This window comes from Scyliorhinus torazame, chromosome 10, assembly GCF_047496885.1.
Source record: "Scyliorhinus torazame isolate Kashiwa2021f chromosome 10, sScyTor2.1, whole genome shotgun sequence".
In the NCBI taxonomy this organism is placed as follows: Eukaryota; Metazoa; Chordata; class Chondrichthyes; order Carcharhiniformes; family Scyliorhinidae; genus Scyliorhinus; species Scyliorhinus torazame.
Window position 1 is genome coordinate 39,969,192 of NC_092716.1, and position 20,816 is coordinate 39,990,007.

The 20,816-nt window shown below is 46.0% G+C and overlaps 1 protein-coding gene across 2 annotated transcripts in view; it reads left to right on the forward strand.

Moving 5' to 3' along the window:
- Positions 1–20,816, forward strand: part of nfat5b (nuclear factor of activated T cells 5b) — a 373,902-nt gene that overhangs the window by 304,014 nt on the left and 49,072 nt on the right. For both annotated transcript variants that reach the window (XM_072517959.1, XM_072517958.1), the window contains 2 exons: positions 6,841–6,992; positions 7,569–10,065. In XM_072517959.1, coding sequence (XP_072374060.1) covers positions 6,841–6,992; positions 7,569–10,065 — 2,649 coding nt within the window. The remainder of the gene's footprint in view (positions 1–6,840; positions 6,993–7,568; positions 10,066–20,816) is intronic.

The window sequence follows — 20,816 nt, forward strand, 5'->3', positions numbered from 1 at the left end:
ATTAGTACATAAAACTCCTCTTTCACCCCTTTTTAACCCCCCTCTTTGCCCCCCACATTCGCCCCACCACTCTGTTCAAACGTTCTTTTTAATAACCCGCTCATTCCAGTTTTTCTTCCACAATAAAAGTCCACGCTTCATCCGCCGTCTCAAAGTAGTGGTGCCTCCCTCGATATGTGACCCACAGTCTTGCCGGTTGCAGCATTCCAAATTTTATCTTCTTTTTATGAAGCACCGCCTTGGCCCGATGAAAGCTCGCCCTCCTTCTCGCCACCTCCGCACTCCAGTCTTGATAAACGCGGATCACCACGTTCTCCCATTTACTGCTCCGAGTTTTCTTTGCCCATCTAAGGACCATTTCTCTATCCTTAAAACGGAGGAATCTCACCACTATGGCTCTGGGAATTTCTCCTGCTCTCGGCCCTCGCGCCATCACTCGGTATGCTCCCTCCACCTCCAACGGACCCGCCGGGGCCTCCGCTCCCATTAACGAGTGCAGCATCGTGCTCACATATGCCCCGACGTCCGCTCCCTCCACACCTTCAGGAAGACCAAGAATCCTCAGGTTGTTCCTCCTTGCGTTGTTCTCCAGTGCCTCCAACCTTTCCACACATCGTTTCTGATGTGCCTCATGCGTCTCCGTCTTCACCACCAGGCCCTGTATGTCGTCCTCATTCTCGGCTGCCTTTGCCTTCACGACCCGAAGCTCCCGCTCCTGGGTCTTTTGTTCCTCCTTTAGCCCTTCGATCGCCTGTAGTATCGGGGCCAACAGCTCTTTCTTCATTTCCTTTTTGAGCTCTTCCACACAGCATTTCAAGAACTCTTGTTGTTCAGGGCCCCATGTTAAACTGCCACCTTCCGACGCCATCTTGGTTCTGGCTTGCCTTCCTTGCCGCTGTTCTAAAGGATCCACTGCAATCCGGCCACTTTCTCCTCCTTTTTCCATCCGTATCCAGGGGGGATTCCCTTCTGGTTTACCGCACAGTGTTTTTAGCCGTCCAAATTGCCGTTGGGGCTCCTATCAAGAGCCCAAAAGTCCGTTTCACCGGGAGCTGCCGAAACGTGCGACTCAGCTGGTCATCGCCGCACCCGGAAGCCCCCATATGACTTCTTAACCACTTTTTCTACCTACCTGATAACCTTATGTTAAGCTCAAGTTACTCACTTAGCTCTACCTTCTTAAAAAAAAAAGGCTTAAATTTAAGTGTTGAGATAGAATAGTTTCCCCAAGCACTAGCAAATTGTAGTTAATAGGAATTGAGGAGAAAACTCTTCACTTGTTGGAGCCATACCTAGCTCAAAGGAAGATAGTTGTGTTTATCGCAGCACAGGACATTACTGCAGGGGTTCTTCAGGGCCACATCAAGGCTCAAGCATCTTCGACTGCTTCATCAATGGCCTTCCCTCCATCATAAGGTCAGAAGTGAGGATGACTGCAGTTTTCAATACCATTCTTTGTTCACAACCCTTCAGGTACTGAATTGATCCATGTCCGTATGCAGCAAGACCTGGACAGCTTTCAGATTTGGGCTAATAAGTGACGAGTAACATTCATACCACACAAGTGCTCGGAAGTTACCATTCCCAACAAGAAAGAATCTAACCATCTCCTTGACATTCAGTGACATTACCGTTCCTGAAACTCACATCACCAACATTTTGGGAATTACCATTGACCAAAAAATGAACTGGACTAGTCATATAAATAGTGGCGGCAAGAGCAGATGAGAGGTTGGGAATTCGAAAGCGAGTAATCCAGTTCTCTACTTCCAAAGGCTTTACACCATCTACAAGGTACAAATCAAGAATGAGATGGAGTGTGACTCCAAAAGTACTTGAAGCTCAACACCATCCAGTACAAGGCTGGTTGATCACCACCCAGGATTCCAAAGTCCAAACCTGAATCACCATCTCTATGGTAGCTGAACAGTTGGGCAGCACGGTGGCATCAGTGGTTAGCACTGATACCTCTCAGATCCAGGGACCAGAGTTCAATTCCGGCATTGGGTCACTGTCTATGTGGAATTTGCACTTTCTTCCCATGACTCTGCACTCCGATTTTTTTTCCTATGGTCCAGAGATGTGCGTGTTAGGTAGATTGGACATGATAAATTGCCTCTTCGTGTCCAGGGATGGGTGGACATGGGTAAAGTTCTCATTTGATGGGTCGGTGCAGACTTGATGGGCCGAATGGCCTCCTGCACTGTAAGGATTCTACGATATCAAATAGATACTTAAATTCTTTTAGCTTCAAAACAAAACCTTTGACCCGTAGGTCTCTAACAAAGATAGGCAATCAAACCAAGGCTCCTTGGGCAGTACCATCCAAACCCATGAGCACTACCATCTAGAAGGGCAAGGGCAGCAGATACCTGGGAACACCACCACCTGGAACTTCTCCTCCAGGTCACTCACCATCCTGACTTGGAAATATATCACTTCCTTCATTGTCGCTGGGTGAGAATCCTGGAACTTCCTGCTTAATAGCATATTGGGTGTACCTACACCACATGGACTGCAGAGGTTCAAGAAGGCAGCTCACCACCTTCTCAAGGGCAATTAAGGATGTGCAACAAATTATCGGCTAGTCAGCGAAGCCCATATCCTGCAAAAAATTATTTATTTATTTCTTTTTTTAAATCCTCGTTGTACTATATCCGGTTCTACAGCTAAATGAGCCCAATTGCCCTTTTGTGGCTCTCTTCATTCTAGTTCTGCCCTTGTACATGTAGAAGACCCTTTGTGTAAATTCCTTGGGTATCTTATTATGAGCTAGGGTTTAGAGAACACCAAAGTATATCATGGAGTTCACCTGACCCACAACTTTTAATAGATTTTGGTTATGAGGAGCACAAGGGCCCACTTTCTAGGTGTTATGCAACAGAGATCTTAAGTATTTTTAAACACAACAATGTTTATTCTACAAATCCAGTTAACACTTTATAAACACACAGTAAACATCTTATCAACTACCAACACAGACCCCCCCCCCCCAAAGATACTGTACTCTATAGGTAACCCTTAGTAACTTTTCTAACAACATCCATAAGCCAAACACCCTTTTTTCCTACAAAACAGTAGGTTTGCATTCCTTACAGAAACAGGTATTACTTTGAAGTTATCACGTGGTCTGGAGACATTCTTTAGCTGAGAGAGAGACCAAAATACACCACCTTGGTTTGAATGCAGCTCCCCAACTGAAAACAAAACCGGAAAAAACTCAGAGCCACAAAGCAGCATCCAGCTCAAAACAAAAGTAAAAGACAGAAACACAGCCCAGCTCCACCCACACAATGATGTCACTGCAACCATTTGATAAAACACCCTTTTCTTAAAGGGACCCTCACATGACAATCTGAAAACTTTAATTGCATTTATAAATTTAATTTCACCAAAATTGTGTAAGAACAAAGAAATGTACAGCACAGGAACAGGCCCTTCGGCCCTCCAAGCCCGTGCCGACCATGCTGCCCGACTAAACTACAATCTTCTACACTTCCTGGGTCCGTATCCCTCTATTCCCATTCTATTCATGTATTTGTCAAGATGCCCCTTAAATGTCACTATCGTCCCTGCTTCCACCACCTCTTCCGGTAGCAAGTTCCAGGCACCCACTACCCTCTGCGTAAAAAAACTTGCCTCGTACATCTACTCTAAACCTTGCCCCTCTCACCTTAAACCTATGCCCCTTAGTAATTGACCCCTCTACCCTGGGGAAAAGCCTCTGACTATCCACTCTGTCTATGCCCCTCATAATTTTGTAGACCTCTATCAGGTCTCCCCTCAACCTCTAAAATACTAATATAAACCATGAAATTACATGATTGAATAATTCAACCTTTTGTTTGCTTAGAAATCCAGTTCCATCAATTATTCCAGTTTTCCTGACCTGTGACAACTCCAATCTCCTGCCTAACTTGACTAAAGCATATCATTTACTAGCGAAGATCTTGTGAGTCGGTCACTATTTTTAAAGTCTCAGGTCCTCTGGTGTCCTGATAAATAAAAATTCAATTTTAACTTGATTTAATTTCTTGATACTTTTAGTGGATTTTAACCCCAAAATTGGGTGAGGGGTTTGAAGTGTTAAAAGTTTGAATCCTGACCCCGTAAACTGCATCGAACTTGTCCACTCATAGTTTTCACGGAAGGGTTAGTGATGAAGGGATGGACAAGCAACCAGCTCAGAGGAGGAGGGTTGGCATTTTAACTATTATATTGCATCTGTATGCTTCATATTTATCCCCTTGGGGAAGGAACATCACTGGTATGGCCAACATTTATTGCTCGTCCCTAACTGTCCCTGAGAAGGTGGTGGTGAGCTTGAAGAGCTACAGTCCATGTGATGGAATGGTGATATAGTTCCAAGTTAGGACAGTATGTGACTTGGAGGGGAACATGAAGATGCTAGTATTTGCATGAGGCTGTTGCCCTTGTCTTTCTAGATGTCAGAGGTCATGGGTTTGGAGCTTGCTGTCAAAGGAGCCTTGGTTGGGTGTTGTCGTGCATTTTATAGATGGTGCACTCTGCTACCAGGTGCACCAGTAGTGGAGGACTGAATGCTTAATGCGATGCATAGGGTGCAAATCATGTGGGTCACTTTGTCTTGGATGATGTGATGCTCTTTGGTGTAGAACTGTACTCATTCAGGCAAGTTCCATCACATTCCTGAGCCTTGTAGATGTTGAATAGGTTTGGGGAGCCAGGAGGTGAATTATTCGCATCAGAATTCATCTGACCTGCTCTTGTAACAACAATATCTATATAGCTGTTCCAGTTAAATTTCTATAGAGTGGTGACCCCCAAGCTGTTGACGTTGGAGGATACAGTGATGATAATGGCATTGAATATCAAAGGAGATGGTTAGATTCTCTCCTGTTGGAGATTGCCATTACCAGGCACTTGTATGCACAAATGTTTCTTGCCACTTATCAGTCCAAATCGGGGATGTTGTCCAGGTCTTGCTGTATGCAGACATGGACTGTTTCAGTATCTGAGCGGTTTCTAATGGTAAATTCAATTTTGCTAGGGCACCTTGATGCTGCATATGATCAAATACTGCCTTGATGTCAAGCGCAGCCAGAGTTCAGCTCTGTTTGGAACAAGGCTTAATGAGTCTGGAACTGAGTGACCCTGGCAGAACCCAAACTGAGCATCTGAGCAGGTTATTGGTAAACAAGTGGTGCTTGATAGCACTGTCAACGTCTTTTATCACTTTGTTGATGATTGAGAGCAGGCTGATAGGTAATTAGTCAAATTGGATATGTCCTGTTTTTTGTGGACAAAACTTAGCTATGCAATTTTCCACATTGTCAGGTAGATAGATGTTGTTGCTTGTAGCTATATTGAAACAGATAGGTCTGGGCTATGGCAAACTCTGGAACACAAGTCCATAGCCTTTGCAGTATCCAGTGTCTTCAGCCATTTTTTGATATCACGTGGGATGAATCAAATTGTCTGAAGACTGGCATGAAATTTAACCCCTAGCCTCAAGAAACCTGCCTGTTAAACCCATGTGAGGGACTGCTGGATCAGCAAGTAAATAAATGCCTTTCCTTTTAACTGCTTTCTACTTTGCCGCCGTCCCTCACAAATGGAATATTTCCGACCCACTCCTGACCTCGGCCTCCGAACTTCTCCACTCTCTGGAGCATGGACCTAGATTCTGGACTCCTCGCCACCCAACTGGGAGTCAACCCTTGTCAGTCAGGCTGGCTCCCAGTCAGGGAATCTGTCCCCAACTCCGCAGCATTTAGGGAACCCACTTCTCTGTTCCCCGCTCTACCAGGATGCCGGTGTTGAGCCACAAGAGGCTGATCCAGTAAACATGAATTTGCGTGTTAGTCGAATGAACTGGTGGATTCAGTGTACCAGCAGAGGATCAATGAGTAATGCAGGTGAAACCAAAGGACTAAGGACAGTGACATCCAGGGAGAGTGAAGTTTAAACTCACAGGTTTATCGTAGATAATGGAGCAGATCTGAGGAGTTGAGGAGCTCATTGGAACTGGAGAGGTTGGAACAACCAACTACAAGAAAGAATGACTGAGAAGCTCTGAAGGATCAGTTGAGGCTGGAACCATAGGAAGCAAATGGCAAACAGCAAAGCTGGCATCATACATGATCATGAAGATCAACACAGCCTCAGCCTGTCTTCTCTCTGTAATTCATCCTCTCCTGTGCCTCCTTTCTCCCTCTGTTCCACAGTGACAGAGCCATCTCAATCCTACTATCTGGCACGCACTCAAAACCTTACTATTTATTAGCTCTCAGCCTACTTAAGAATGTGTCTTTTTGGCTACAATTGCAAATGTCTTTGCATATTTTCTAAATAAAAGATTCCACCTAAATGAAAGTTGTTTCAGTTGGGAATTTCTAGCTCTTTAATCTGATACATATTGGCTTCAGGTGTGAATCAGGGGAAGAATTAAGCTAAACATGAGGTGGCTATAATACTGAATGGAGGTTGCTTGAATCCTACTGAAAAATCATTAGATTTGGTTAATTGATAATCTTTACAAAAGCATGAGATGTACTAGATTGAAATTGGGTTCACCTCGATAATGTTAGCCAAGATGATGGTTGCATTATATCCCAACAGTAAAGATGATGGTTACATTACCAGCATTCTACCCAAAAGTAAATTGGTTTCTAAGGCATATGTTAAAGTTCTACTGAGTATGAATAGAAAAATTCCGGATGATTTGGCATCAATATAATTACTGTGGTACATGTTATAAACGCATTAGAGCACCGAACTTGGTGTTCTTTTAGTGCATGCATTATTTAATTTTGCTGAGGAAGGGATTATCAAAGTTGATGTATAACTTTTTTTTCACAGCTTCAGGAATGAAAGTCACTTGCTGTAACCTGGATGAAACAAATCTTCCCAGTGCCTTGTTATCACCCCTTCTGCCATCTGTTGTGGTAAAGAAAGAGGCAACGACTCCAATGGATGTGGTATCGAATCAGGCATCATCTACAATTTTTGAAGTATGATTTATTTCTCTCTCACGCACCCCCCACCTCCCAAAAGGCCCAACCGGCAGAAATGCAGGTTTTTAATGAGGGATAAAGCTACAAAGTCCTTATGTAATCCTGTTCTCTGATGCCTTATTTTGGAAGAAGACCTCAGTTCCCTCTTCCTCCACCGTTAGTAGCAGCTTGAATGTTGGCATTTTCTTCACTTTTAATTTTGCCTTCTCATGTTTATTCTTCATTTGATAAATTTGCAGTAATTCTGTGGTGATCTTAAAGCTTTTGATTTTTGTGTAGCTATTGGAAATGTTGAACTTTTGTACCAAGGTATGTCACTGTGATTAATATGCTCAGCTAGCCTTTTCCTTCTAACATTTGTTAATGTTGACATTTGGTTTTGCATGTACTGTATACATTTGCCCTATGCCATAACACTGCAAATGGTGTAACAAATTATAAAACCGGTTCAACACTGCAAGGGTGTAATATGTAAGATCTTTCAATTATTTTTTAAATTAGTAGTCATGTAAAAAGTTTAAGGATGCTTATATTGATATTGCTTGAGTTAGTTTTATATTTTCTTTTGTTCAGACTCAAGAGATGGGAGCAGGACATCAACCTTTGGAAATCTCTTCAAATGCCAAAGCAGGTGTTCCATTCTCTGCATCTCATCAAGGGGGAGACGCTGATCAGCGCCAGCAAATTCAAACAAATATGTTTCCAAATACAGATGCTCTGACTACTGTACAGGATATTTCTCAGCCGTGTGCTTTTCAAGCATCCAAATGTTCCAGCCAGCTCCAGAATAATGAAGGTTTGCTTCAACAAACAACCCAGTTTCACAATGCTCACATATTGCTCGATTCAAGGGATGTACAACCAAGAGAAATTTTGCAGTCTGGCTTAGCCAAGATATCCTTATCTCAAATGCCTGAGTCTGCACTTCAGCAAAAGCAACATCAGCAGCAGAAACAACAGCAATCACAGACACAGGCACTGCAGGAGCATTCACCCAACGTGTTTCAATCAAGCGGCAATGTGTCACAATTGCGGAATGCTTTGCACACCATGCAGCCAGGCAACTTTCAAACAAATGCCGACAATGGCAGAAGTGACAATGGTAGTCTTGTTCACCAGGCTTTGGATGCTACTCAGCAGCAGTTGACCTCTGTCTTGTATTCTGGATCTGGCCCATCTGAGACAATGCAACAACCTGTGGAGCATGTGCAAGACCAGATGAATGCAGATCTGTTCCACCAAGTAAATGCTATGCAGAGCAACCTCACTCAAAGTCTGTTCTCAAGTTCAGAAAACACATCGCTCCCTACATCTGACGGTGTTCTGTCTGGACCTGAGAATTCCTTGTCAAATCAACAAGTGTTAGAGTCCTCAACAGGCATGTTGATAGAAATGCAACAGAACATTTGTCCTGGCTCAGGACAACTCCAGCCTGACATCTACCAGTCCTCTAAAGTAATGAGTGGCCAAGGTTCTTTAAATGGAAATCTCCAGCAAGCTGATATTTTTCAGCAGACCGCTCGTGTTATGTCGAGTTTGCAGTCCAGTGATGAAAACCAGCATCAAATATCCCACAGTGCACTGTTTTCACCCACTGCAACTGTTGCAGGAAATGAAAACAAAGGGAATCCTCAGCAGCAAACTTCATCCTCAAATGTCTTTCATTGTTCTAACTCTATGGTTACTGTGGAGGAGGGCTCTATGCAGGCAAGCCAAAGACAAACCAATATGTTTGAGTCTATTGTGCAGATGCAACAGAGTGGAGACAGTCCACCTCAAGTAACTATGTTTTCTAATACAGATGGGATGATGCACGTCAAAACTGGTGGCTCTTCACAGCAACCTGGAATTTTTCAGCAGAGTGGGGAAATGATGTCGATGCAACCTGGAAACTTTTTGCAGCAATCTCATCCATCATCTGAATTGTTTCATCCACAAAATTCCCTAAATCAAGTTCAAAGTTCACAAGAATCACAGTCTGGACTTTTTCGTTGCACGAGCACTGTCCTACAACATCAGAACACTGCTGCTTCCCAGGATCAAGTACAATCAGCATTGTTTCATTCTCAAAACTCACTGGCTGTTCTTCAAGGCTCCTCAATTGGCCAAGATCAGCAACAAAGCACTCTTTTTCTTTCTCCAAACTCCTTGTCTTCACTTCAAGATAACAACATGTCACAAGAAAAGCAACAGATGAGCTTTTATTCACCACAGAGCTCGATTCGAACACTCCAGAGTTCAGGAAATCCTGAGCAGCAATCTGTGAATGTCTTTCAGGCCCAGACACAAATGTCTCAGATTCAGAATACTATGATTCCTCAAGAGCAGCAACATCAACAACAGCAGAGCCTTTTTCAACATCAGGTCACTTTGTCCTCTTCCCAGGCTAACAGTTCTCCCCAAAATCAGCAAGCCTCAATCTTTCAGACTCAACACACAATGGCTGCACTTCACAACAGCACTTCGCCTCAAGACCAACCTCCAAATGTTATTTTTAACTCTCAAAATACCATTTCTCCTATAAATAGCAACATGACTTCCCGGGAACAACAGAATGTGCTTTTTAATTCTCAGAATACCATGACTCAGATGAATACAAATTTGGCTTCCCAGGAGCAGCAGAACCAAACACTTTTTCATACTCGGCCCAATATGCTGTCAGTTAATCAAGAACAGCAATCATCCATGCAATTCCAAAGTCAGGCTGCAGTTTCTTCACTTCAAAATAGTGGGGCACCTCAGGGAGATGAGCAACAGTCATCAGTTTATCATGGTCAACCCCAAATGCAATTGGTTCAAAGTTCAGGAGATTCCCAAGATCAACAGGTCACTCTGTTCATTTCCCAGACTTCAATGTCTGCATTGCAGAATGATATGAATCAACAAGAGATACAACAGTCCACTATGTTTAATCCCCAAAATAATGTGCCTGTGCTTCAGACCAACACATCTGTGTCAAGTCAACAACAGAGTACACTTTTTCACCCTCCAGGAGCTATGAATCAGCTTCAAAGTGCACCTGCGTCAGCTCCACAACCGACTGGCTTGTATTTGTTTGGTATTCAAAATGGTAAGTGAAACTTAACAACTTTATTGATTGAGTGACGACTATTTCTCTGCCTACTTTAAATGTTTTACAAGGTGTATTTCTTCCCCAAATCAGTGTTTTTTTAAAATCTCACCCACTCTTTGCTAACTCTCACCTCTGAATCAAAAGATTCTTGGTTCAAGTCTCACTCCAGAAATTGAGCACAAAAATCATAGTTGACAAACTGTGCAGTACTGAGGGAGTGCTGCATGTTCATCCAAGTAGTGAGACTCCAGGAAGTCACAAAGATGAAAATCCGTCTCTGTGGATAATTTGTGCAGTTCCAGAAAACTCTGCAATACTGAGGGAGTACTGTACTGTTAGAGGTGCTCTCTTTTAGCTCTGACATTAAACTGAGGCCCCCCTTCTGCCTGCTTGGGTAGATGTAAAAGATTCCATGGCACTATTTGAAGAAGAGCAGGGGCGTTATTCCAGTGTCCTGGCAAATATTTATCCGGCAATCAACAAATCTGATGAACTGGTCATACCTTGAATTCAGCCAGTGTTCAGGGACAGGAGGATGTGAATGGCGCAGGTAGAGGGATCCAGGAAGTAGGATAGCAGTAGCCTCGGCCCTTATCCTTGGGAGTAATCTGTAGGTCCCCAAACAGTAGTTCCGCAGTGGGGCACTGTATAAATCAAGAAATACTAGTGGCATGTAAGAAAGTTACAAGAATAATTATAGGTGATTTTGTAATATGCATATAGACTGGATTAATCAATTTTTTTATACTTAATTTTTTCAGGATGTGGGCTTCACTGCCTAGGTCAGCATTTGTTGCCCATCCCTAATTGCCCTTGAGAAGGTGGTAGTGAGCTGCCATCTTGAACCGCTGCAGTCCATGTGGCTAGGTATACCCATTGTGGTATTGGGGACAGAGTTCCAGGATATTGATCCAGCGACAGTGAAGGAATGGCAGTATATTTCCAAGTCAGGATGGTGACTGACTTGGAGGGGAATTTACAAGTGGTAATGTTCCCAAATATCTACTGCCCTTGTCCTTCTAGATGGTAGTGGTCACGGGTTTGGAAGGTGCCGCCTGAGGATCTGAGGAACCTTGGTGAGTTCCTGCTGTGTGTCTTGTAAATGGTACACACTGCTGCTTTATGCGTCGGAGATGGAGGGAGTGAATGTTTGTGGAAGGGGTGCCAATCAAGCCGGCTGCTTTGTCCAGGATGGTGTCAAGCTTCTTGAGTGTTCTTGGAGTTGCACTCATCCAGACAAGTGGGGAGTATTCAATCACACTCCTGACTTGTACTTTGTAGGTGGTGGACAGGCTTTGGAGAGTCAGGAGATGAGTTACTCGCTGCAGGATTCTTAGCCTCTGACCTGCTATTGTAGCCACATTATTTATATAGCTAATCCAGTTCAGTTTGTGATCAGTATTAATCCTCATTATGTTGATATTGGGGGATTCAGTGATGGTAATGCCATTGAATTTCAAGGGGTGATGGTTTGATTATCTCTTATTGGAGATGGCCATTGCCTGGCATCTGTGTGGTGTAAAAGTTACTTGTTAACCCAAGCCTGGATATTGTCACATTCATGCTGCATTTGCACATAGACTGCTTCAGTGACTGAGGAGCCACAAATGTTGCTGAACATTGTACAATCATCAGTGAACATCCCCACATCTGACCTTAGGTTGGAAGGAAGGTCATTGATGATGCAGCTGAGGTGGTTGGGCCTAGGGCTCTACCGTGAGGAACTCCTGCAGTGATGTTCCAGGACTGAGATGACTGACCTCCAATGACCAGAACCATCTTCCTTTGTACTAGGTATAACTCCATCCAGTGGAGTGTTTCCCCCTGATTCCCATTTGCTAGGGCTCCTTGATCCCATACTCTTATCAAATGATTCCTTGATGTCAAGGGCATTCACTCTCATCTCACCTCTGCCGTTCAGCTCTCTTGTCCATGTTTGAACCACTGCTGTGATAAGGTCAGGAGCTGAACCTGACCGAACCCAAACTGACTGTCAGTGAGCAGGTTATTGCTAAGTAAGTTCTGCTTGATAACACTGTTGATGACCCCTTCGATAACTTTGCAGATGGATTGAGAGTAGGTAACTGGCTGGGTTGGATTTGTCCTGCGTTTTGTATACAGGATATACCTGGGCAATTTTCCACATTGCTGTTTAGATGCCAGTGTTGTAGCTGTACTGGAACAACCTGGCTAGGGGTGCAGCAAGATCTGGAGCTCAAGTCTTCAGTATTATTGCTGGAATATTGTCAGGGCGCATACCCTTTGCAGTATCTGGTGCCTTCTACCGTTTCTTGGTGTCACGTGGAGTGAATCGAATTGGCTAAAGACTGGCATCTTTAGTGGTGCTGCAGAGACCAAGATGGATCATTCACTCAGCACTTCTGGCTGAAGATTATTGCGAATGCTTCAGCCTTGTCTTTTGCACAGATGTGCTGGGCTCCTCCGTCATTGAAGATGGGGATATTTGTGGAGCCTCCTCCTCCAATGAGTTGTTTAATTGTCCACCGCCATTCATGACTGGATTTGTCAGGACCAAAGAGCTTATATCTGATCTGTTGGTTGTGGGATCACTTGGCTGTCTATCACTTATTGCTCATGTTGTTTGGCATGCAAGTAGTCCTATGTTGTAGCTTCACCAGGTTGACACATTTTTTGGTCTGCTTGGTGCTGCCCCTGGCATGCCCTACTATACTCTTCATTAAACCAGGGTTGATCCACTGGATTGATGGTAATAGTAGAGTGAGGGATCTGCCAGGCTATGAGGTTACAGATTGTGATGGAGTACAATTCTGCTGCTGCTAATGGCCCACAGCACCTCGTGGATGCCCAGTCTTGGGTTGCCAGATCTGTTTTGAACCTATCCCATTTAGCACAATGATAATCAGCCACACGCCATGATGGAAAATATCCTAAATGTTAACACAGGACGTTGTCTCCACAAGGACTGTGCGATGGTCAATCCTACCGATACTGTCATAGATAGATGCATCTGCGGCAAGGCAAGTTGGTCAGGTCTAGTATGTTTTTCCCTCTTGGTTCCCTCACCAGCTGTCGCAGACCCAGTCCGGCAGTATGCCTTTTAGGGCCCGGCTAGCTCAGTCGGTAGTGGTGCTACAGAGCCCCTGTTTGTGATGGACATTGAAGTCCCCTACTCAGAGTTCTGTGCCCCTGCCACCCTCAGTAATTCCTCTTAAGTGGAGTTCAACATGGAATACTGATTCATCACCTGAGGGTGGACATTACATGGTAACCAGCAGGAGGTTTCCTTGCTCATGTTTGCCTGGAGCTATGCGACTTCATATGTCCAGAGTCAATGTTGTTGACTCCCAGGGCAACTCCCTCCTGACTGCATACCACAGTGCCGCCACCTCTGCTCTGTCCTGTCAGTGGGACATGACATACCCAGGGATGGTGATAGTGGTGTCTGGGACTCTACCTGTAAGGCATGATGATTCCATGAGTATGACTACGTTAGGCTGTTGCTTGACTATTCTGTGAGACAGCTCTCCCAATTTTGGCACAAGCCAGATATTATTAAAGAGGACTTTGCAAGGTCAACAGGGCTGGCTTTACTGTTGTCGTTTCCAGTGTCTAGGTCGATGCTAGGTTGTCCGTCCAGTTTCTTTCCTTTTTATCGACTTTGTAGCGGTTTGATATAACTGAGTGACTTTCTAGGACATCTCAGAGGGCTTTTAAGAATCAACCACATTGCTGTGGAACTGGAGTCACATATAGGCCAGACCAGGTAATGATGGCAGATTTCCTTTCCTAAAGGACATTAGTGAACCAGCTGCGTTTTGTACGGCAGTCAACAATGGTCACCATTTGACCTTTTAATTCCAGATATTAATTGGATTCAATTTCCATCACCTGTCATGGCGGAATTCGAACCCAGGTACCCATAGTATTACCCTGGGTCTCTGGACCACATGTCCAGTGACAATGCACTGCCTCCTCAAAAATTGGCACGAGTAGCCTTCATGGAGTTTTTTGAATGTATTCGAGATTGGTTCTACAACATATTGCTCCAAGAAACAACCAGGGGGCAGGCTGTTCTGGATTTGGTATTGTGTAATGAGGAAGGATTAATTAATAATCTCCTAGTTGAAGATCCTCTCCAGAAGAGTGACCATAAGCATGCTCGAATTTCAAATTCAGTTTGACGGCAAGAAACTGGAGCCCTGCACTAGCATTCTGGAGTTAGACAAAAATAATTACTTAGGCATGAGGACAGATTTGTCCTCGTGGACTGGGCAGGAAGACTAAAAGGTAAGGCAATTGATGAGCAGTGGTAGATGTTTATTTAAATAGATATTCAATCCCTCCCAATTAAAATACAATCTTTCTTCCTCTCTGGAATGTAAGAGGGGAAAAAACATCCATGGCTAAACAAGAAGTTAAAGATAACATAAAGACAAAAACTAAGGCATACCACATTGCATAGGCCAGTGGCAGGCTGGAAGATTGGGAAACTTTATAAAGATCAATAAAGGGTCACTTAAAAAGTAATAAAAAGAGCAAAGATAAATTTATGAAAGAAAACTAGCGCAAAATATAAAATGGATAGCAAAAGCTTCTATAAATATATCAAAGGGAAGAGAGGAGCTAAAGTGAATGAGAGCCCTTTGGAGGACCTGACCAGGGGGTTAACAGTGGGGTAATAGAAATGGTGGGGACATTAAATCAGTATTTTGGCTCCATTTTCATGATGGAGAACACTAGTACCATCCCAATAGTAACAGCTAATGCAGCGGTAATAGAAAGGCAGGAACTTAGAGCAATCATAACAATAATCTTTTTTAGTGTCACAAGTAAGCTTACATCAACACTGCAATGAAGTTGCTGTGAAAATCCCCTAGTCGCCACACTCCGCCGCTTGTTCGGGTGCACCGAGGGAGAATTCAGAATGTTCAGTTCACCTAACAAGCACGTCTTTTGGGACTTGCGGGAGGCAACCAGAGCACCCGGAGGAAACCCACACAGGCACGAGGAGAACGTGCATACTCCGCATAGACAGTGACCCAAGCTGGGAATCTAATCCGGATCCCTGGCACTGTGAAACAGCAGTGCTAACCACTGTGCTACCATGCCGCCCTTATCATTAATGGGGAAAAGGTACTGAGCAAACTGTTGGGATTCTAGGCAGACAAATCCCCAGGGCCTGATAGCCTACGTCCTAGCATCTTAAAGGAGGTGGCAGCAGAGATGGTGGATCCATTGGTTATAATTGGGGCAGCAAGGTAGCACAGTGGGTAGCACTGTAACCTCACCGCTCCAGAGTCCCAGGTTCAATTCCCGGCTTGGGTCACAGTCTGTGCAGAGTATGCACGTTCTCTTCGTGCCTGCGTGGGTTTCCTCCGGGTGCTCCAGTTTCCTCCCACAAGTCCCAAAAGACGTGCTGCTAGGTAATTTGGATATTCTGAATTCTCCCTGTGTACCTGAACAGACGCTGGAATGTGGCGACTAGGAGCTTTTCACAGTAATTTCATTGCAGTGTTAATGTGAGACTACTTGTGACAATAAAGATTATTATTATTAAGATTGCAAAATTCCGTGGATGTGGAAAATATGCCAGTGGATTGGAAAAATGCTAACATAATGCCCTTATTCAAAAAGGGAGGGATTTGAAATTCATCTAGATTATAAATTTCAGATTCATCTATATTAAGATGCAGGGTTAGAAGGTACTGTAGCCAAATTTGCAGACGACATGAAAATAGGTGGATAGTGGGCAGCACAATGGTTAGCACTGCTACCTCAGCATCAGGAATCCAGGTGACTGTGTGGAGTTTGCACTTCTTACTGTATGGGTTTCCTCTAGATGCTCCGGTTTGCCCTCTCTGTCCAAAGTTGTGCAGGTTAGGTTGATTGGTCATGCTAAATTGCCCCTTAGTGCCCAAAGGTGCACAGGTTATGTGGGGTTACGGGGTTGGGTGGGGGAATGGGCCTAGGTAGCGTGTTCTTTCAGATGTGGTTCAGACTCGTTGGGCCGAATGACCTATTTCTGCTCTGTAGAAATTCTATGGTTCCACAGTAAGTTGCAATAATGAAACCTACAAATGGATGTTGATGAGTTAGGCGAGTGGGCCAAATTTTGGCAGATGGAACTGAACAGTTTTTGTCCTCTTTCTTGAGGAGGAATGTGGCAGCATTGGATGCAGTTCAGAAGACGTTCACTAGATTGATTCCAGAGAGGTGGGGTTTGTCTTTATGAAGAGAGATTGAGCTGTTTAGGCCTATACAGCTCCTTCAACTTCGCAAACAGACTTCCCAGAAACAAATCCTTTAATACCCTAACTACCCTCTCCGAAAATTCCCATCCCACCTTCCTGGCTCAAATCTATGATTCCCTTGAATTGGCATTTCCCTTGACTCTGCCCAGTAAAATCTGGCGCAACTGCCTCCAGATCTTCAGCGTCGCCACCACCACCGGACTCCCTGAATATTTTCCCCGGGCCATTGAGAGCGGTGCTGTTGCCAACGCCCTTAACCCCGACCCCCTGCATAGACTCTCCTCCAATCTAACCCACTGGGAGTCCCCCCTCTAACCCCGCCGCTCACCTTCTCAGCATTTGCCACCCAGTAATAATTCAGTAAATTTGGGAGACCCAATCCCCCTGACTGCCGTCCTCTCTTCTGCAACAGCACCACCTTAATCCTAGCCACCTCTTCCCCCCCACCCCCCTGCCCAAATGAACGAGGTGATCACCTTTCTATGTCCTTAAAAAAAATTGAAAAATGAACAAAAACCGCGGCAATATATTCATCTTAATTGCCTGCACCGACCTGCCAGCGACAAAGGAACATAATCCCATCTTGCCAAATCCGCTTTCACGCTCCCCACCAGACTAGTAATGTTATATCTATGGAACGCCCCCCAATCTCGTGCCACTTGCACCCCCAGGTATCCAAAAGACCACTGGCATCCCCTCCAATTTCCCACTCAGTCCCCGCCCCCTATGGCAGCCCCGCCCCCGGCCAGGACACCACAAAATATTCATTTTTATCCAAATTTAGTTTATACCCTGCAAAATACCCAAATACTCGAAGCAGCTCTAGTATACCACCCATCGATGCACTCGGTTCCGACCCATATCAAGTTGTCTGCTACAAGAACACCCTATGCTCCACACCCGCTGATTTCTCAGCATGATGGACAAAGGCAAGTACGAACAATAGGGAGGGACATAGAGGCACGCCTGCCTGGTCCTTCGATGTAGAGCAAAATACCCAGAATTCATATTAGCCGTGCGGATACTCTCGCTCGGCTCCCTGTAGTCGTCATTTTTCTTTCTTGTAGGGCTCTTTGGTGGGATGCTGGAGGATTGTGCTGGGTGAGTGCACCTTTTTTCTTATTGTTATTGTTGTTTGCACCAAAGAAGTATGTGAGTGGGGGGGGGGGGATCAGTGGGGGGTAGGATGTTAGGCGCCGTGGGCCGGGGTTGCCAGGCTAGTTGGGCAAACTATTTCACGGGAGCGCAGTGGGAGGTGAGCAGGTGGTTAGAGTGCTAGAGGGGGTTCGGATTGTTGTTTGCTTGGGTTGGGGGGACTGCTGACGGGGGTGGTGATGTTGAAATGCTTTAAGGAGGGTGACTGTGGGCATCCGAGTGCGGACCTGAAGGGGTTGCGTGATGCGGGCTGGCGGCTGATCGGCCGGGGAGGGGGGGGGGGCACGACCAGGCTGATCACAGGGAATGTGAGAGAATTGAATGGGCCAGTCAAACTGTCACGCATCTTCGCGCACTTGAGGAGATTAAAGGCAGATGTGGGATTTTTACTGGAAACGCACTTGGAAGATTGGGGAACAGACTAGGCTAAGGAAAGGGTGGGTAGACCAGATCTTTCACTCAGGATTAGATATGAAGACGCGTGGGGTGGCGGTGCTGATAAATAGGTGGGTAGCGCTTGAGGTGGGGAATATCGTAGCAGATTCGGGGTGAAGGTTCGTGATGGTGAGTGGGAAATTGGAGCGGATGCCAGTGGTCTTGGTGAACGTTTATGTCCCGAATTGGGATGACATCGAATTCATGAGGCAGGTGCTGGGGAAGATCCCGGACCTGGACTCGCACCGGCTGATTATGGGGAGGGATTTTAATCCGGTTATCGATTCAAGATTGGAGTCCGTGGTCGGGGAGGGTGTCGGCAGTGGTGAGGGGCGCTAAAGGGGTTTATGGAGCGCATGGGGGGGGAGTGGACCCTTGGAGGTTTGGGCGGCCAAGGGCGAAGGAATTTTCGTACCTTTCCCGGATCGATTACTTTGTGATGGATAAGACTCTGTTGGCGGGCGTGGTCGGCTTGGACTATTCGGCGATTGTGGTCTCGTTGGATGGACTTGCACGTGGACCGGGGGTGGTCCCAGCACCCGCAGTGATGGTTAGACTTGGGGTTGTTAGCAGATGAGGTGGTGTGTGAGCGGGTGAGGGCCGCTATTCGGGGGTATGTAGAGCTGAACGATACGGGTGAGGATTCGGCTGCCACGTTATGGGAGGCGCTTAAGGCAGTGGTCAGGGGGGAGTTTATATTGATACGGGCACACAGGGACAACACAGAGCAGGCAGAGATGGCTAGGCTGGTGGATGGGATCCTAAAGGTTGACAGGTACTCTGAGGCCCGGAGGCTGGGTTGTTGAAAAGTGACAGAAGCTCCAGATGGAGTTTGGGAATGAAACATTTTCTGGACAGGTTGGTGTTCCCCAAGGTGGAGGAGGACCTGGTAGAGGGATTGGGAGCACCCTTGGACTGATGGAGGTGATGGAGGGTATGGGAGCGATACAGGCAGGCAAGGTCCCGAGCCCAGATAGCTTCGCGCAAGAATTTTATAAAAGTTTTTGGGTGACTTGGGGCTCAGCTGGTAAGGACATTTAATGAGTCGAGGGAGAAGTGAGAGCTACTCTTCCCCCACCCCCCAAACGTCATTGCAGGCCTCAATATCCTTAATTTTGAAGAAGGACCCGGAGCAGTGTGGTCCTACCATTCGATATCACTGCTGAATGTAGATGGCAAGTTGTTAGCAAAGATCATGGCGCCGCGGATTAAGGACTGTGCGCCGTGGGTGATGGGGGAAGACAAGACGGGGTTTGTGAAGGGGAGGCATCTGTCGGCTAATGTTAGGCATTGTTGAACATTATTATGATGGCCTCGGAGGAACGGAATGTAGAGGTGACTGTCGCAATGGAGGCGGAGGAGGCCTTTGATCGGTAGAATGGGAATATTTGTGGGAGGTACTGGGGCGGTTCTGGTTAAGGAAGGGGTTTGTGGATTGTTGTTTCGGGTTCCAGCAGCGAGTATAAGGACGAACCGGGTGAGTTCAGGGTATTTCAGGCTGCATCGTGGGATGAGGCAGGGATGCCCACTCTCCCCGTTGCTCTTTGCCATGGCGATGGATACACTGGCAATGGCGCTTAGAGCGTCATGGGGTTGGCAGGGGATAGTGTGTGTGTGTGGGGGGGTGGGGGGAGAGGAGCAAAGAGTCTCGCTATATGTGCATGATCTGTTGCTTTACATAGCGGAACCATTGGGGGGGATCATGGATATTTTTGAGTAATTCGGCTGGTTCTCTGGGTATAAGTTAAACATGAGGAAGAGTGAGGTCTTTCTGATCCAGGCGAGGATGCAGGAGTGGAGTTTGGGCGAGCTGCCATTTCAGGTGGCGCAGAGATGGGAGCAGATACATAATTTGGCATGGTTGGTGGAGCAGACGAAGGAGGATTTGAAGAGATGGGAGGTACACTGGCTGTCGTTGACGTGTGCAGTCCGTGAAGATGATGGTACACCTGAAGTTTTTATTCATATTCGTGTTCCAGAACCTTCCGATTTTCATTCCTAAGGCCTCCTTTAGGAAGATTAGTGCATTGATCTCGGAGTTTGTGTGGGTGGGGAAAGCTCCATGGGTGAAGAACGTGCTGCTGCAGCAGGGACTTTGGGGGGTGGGGGTGGTGCTGGCCTTGCCAAATTTCATAAACTACTGCTGGGTAGCAAATATAGCTATGGTCGGGAAGTGGAGGAAAGGTCGGTGTAGGAGCGGATGGAGGCAATCTCTTGTACGGACACGAGCTTAGGAGCACTGTTGACGCGCCTGTCATTCTCGCTGGCCAGGTACTCCACAAGTCTGATTGTGGTGGCGGTCCTGAGAGTGTGGGGACAGTGGCACCAGTACCTGAGGCTGGGGGGTGCCTCAGTTTGGGCACTGATTTGCGGGAATCACAGGTTTGCCCGGGGGTGCGGTTTGGAGATCTATTCATGGGGAAGCTTTTCGAGAATGGAGGGATTGTTCAAGGAGTATGAGCTGCCCAGTGGGAATGGGTTCTGGTACTTATAGGTGCGGGACTATGTGAGGAAACAGGTGCTGTCCTTTCCCGACCTGCCGCCCTGCAGGACAAGATGGTGTCGAAAACGAGGTTGGCAAGGGTAGGGTGTTGGATATCTACAAGGAATTAATGGACTGGGAGGGCACCCCAGTAGGAGAAGTTAAGTGGGAGGAAGTTCTGGGGAGGGAGTTGGAAGCTGGGCTGTGGGAGGAGGCTTTGAGGAAAGTGAATGCATCCTCTTAGGTGTTAGGCTTAGCCTTATTCCATTCAAAGTAGTCCACAGGGCGCATATGACGGTGGCCAGAATGAGCAGGTTTTTTGAGGGGGTGGAGGATAGATATGAGCGGTGCGCGTGTGGGCCCGCGAATCATGACTTCATGTTTTGGGCCTGTCCGAAACTGGAAGGATTCTGGCGAGGGTTCGCTGACGTTATGTCTGAGGT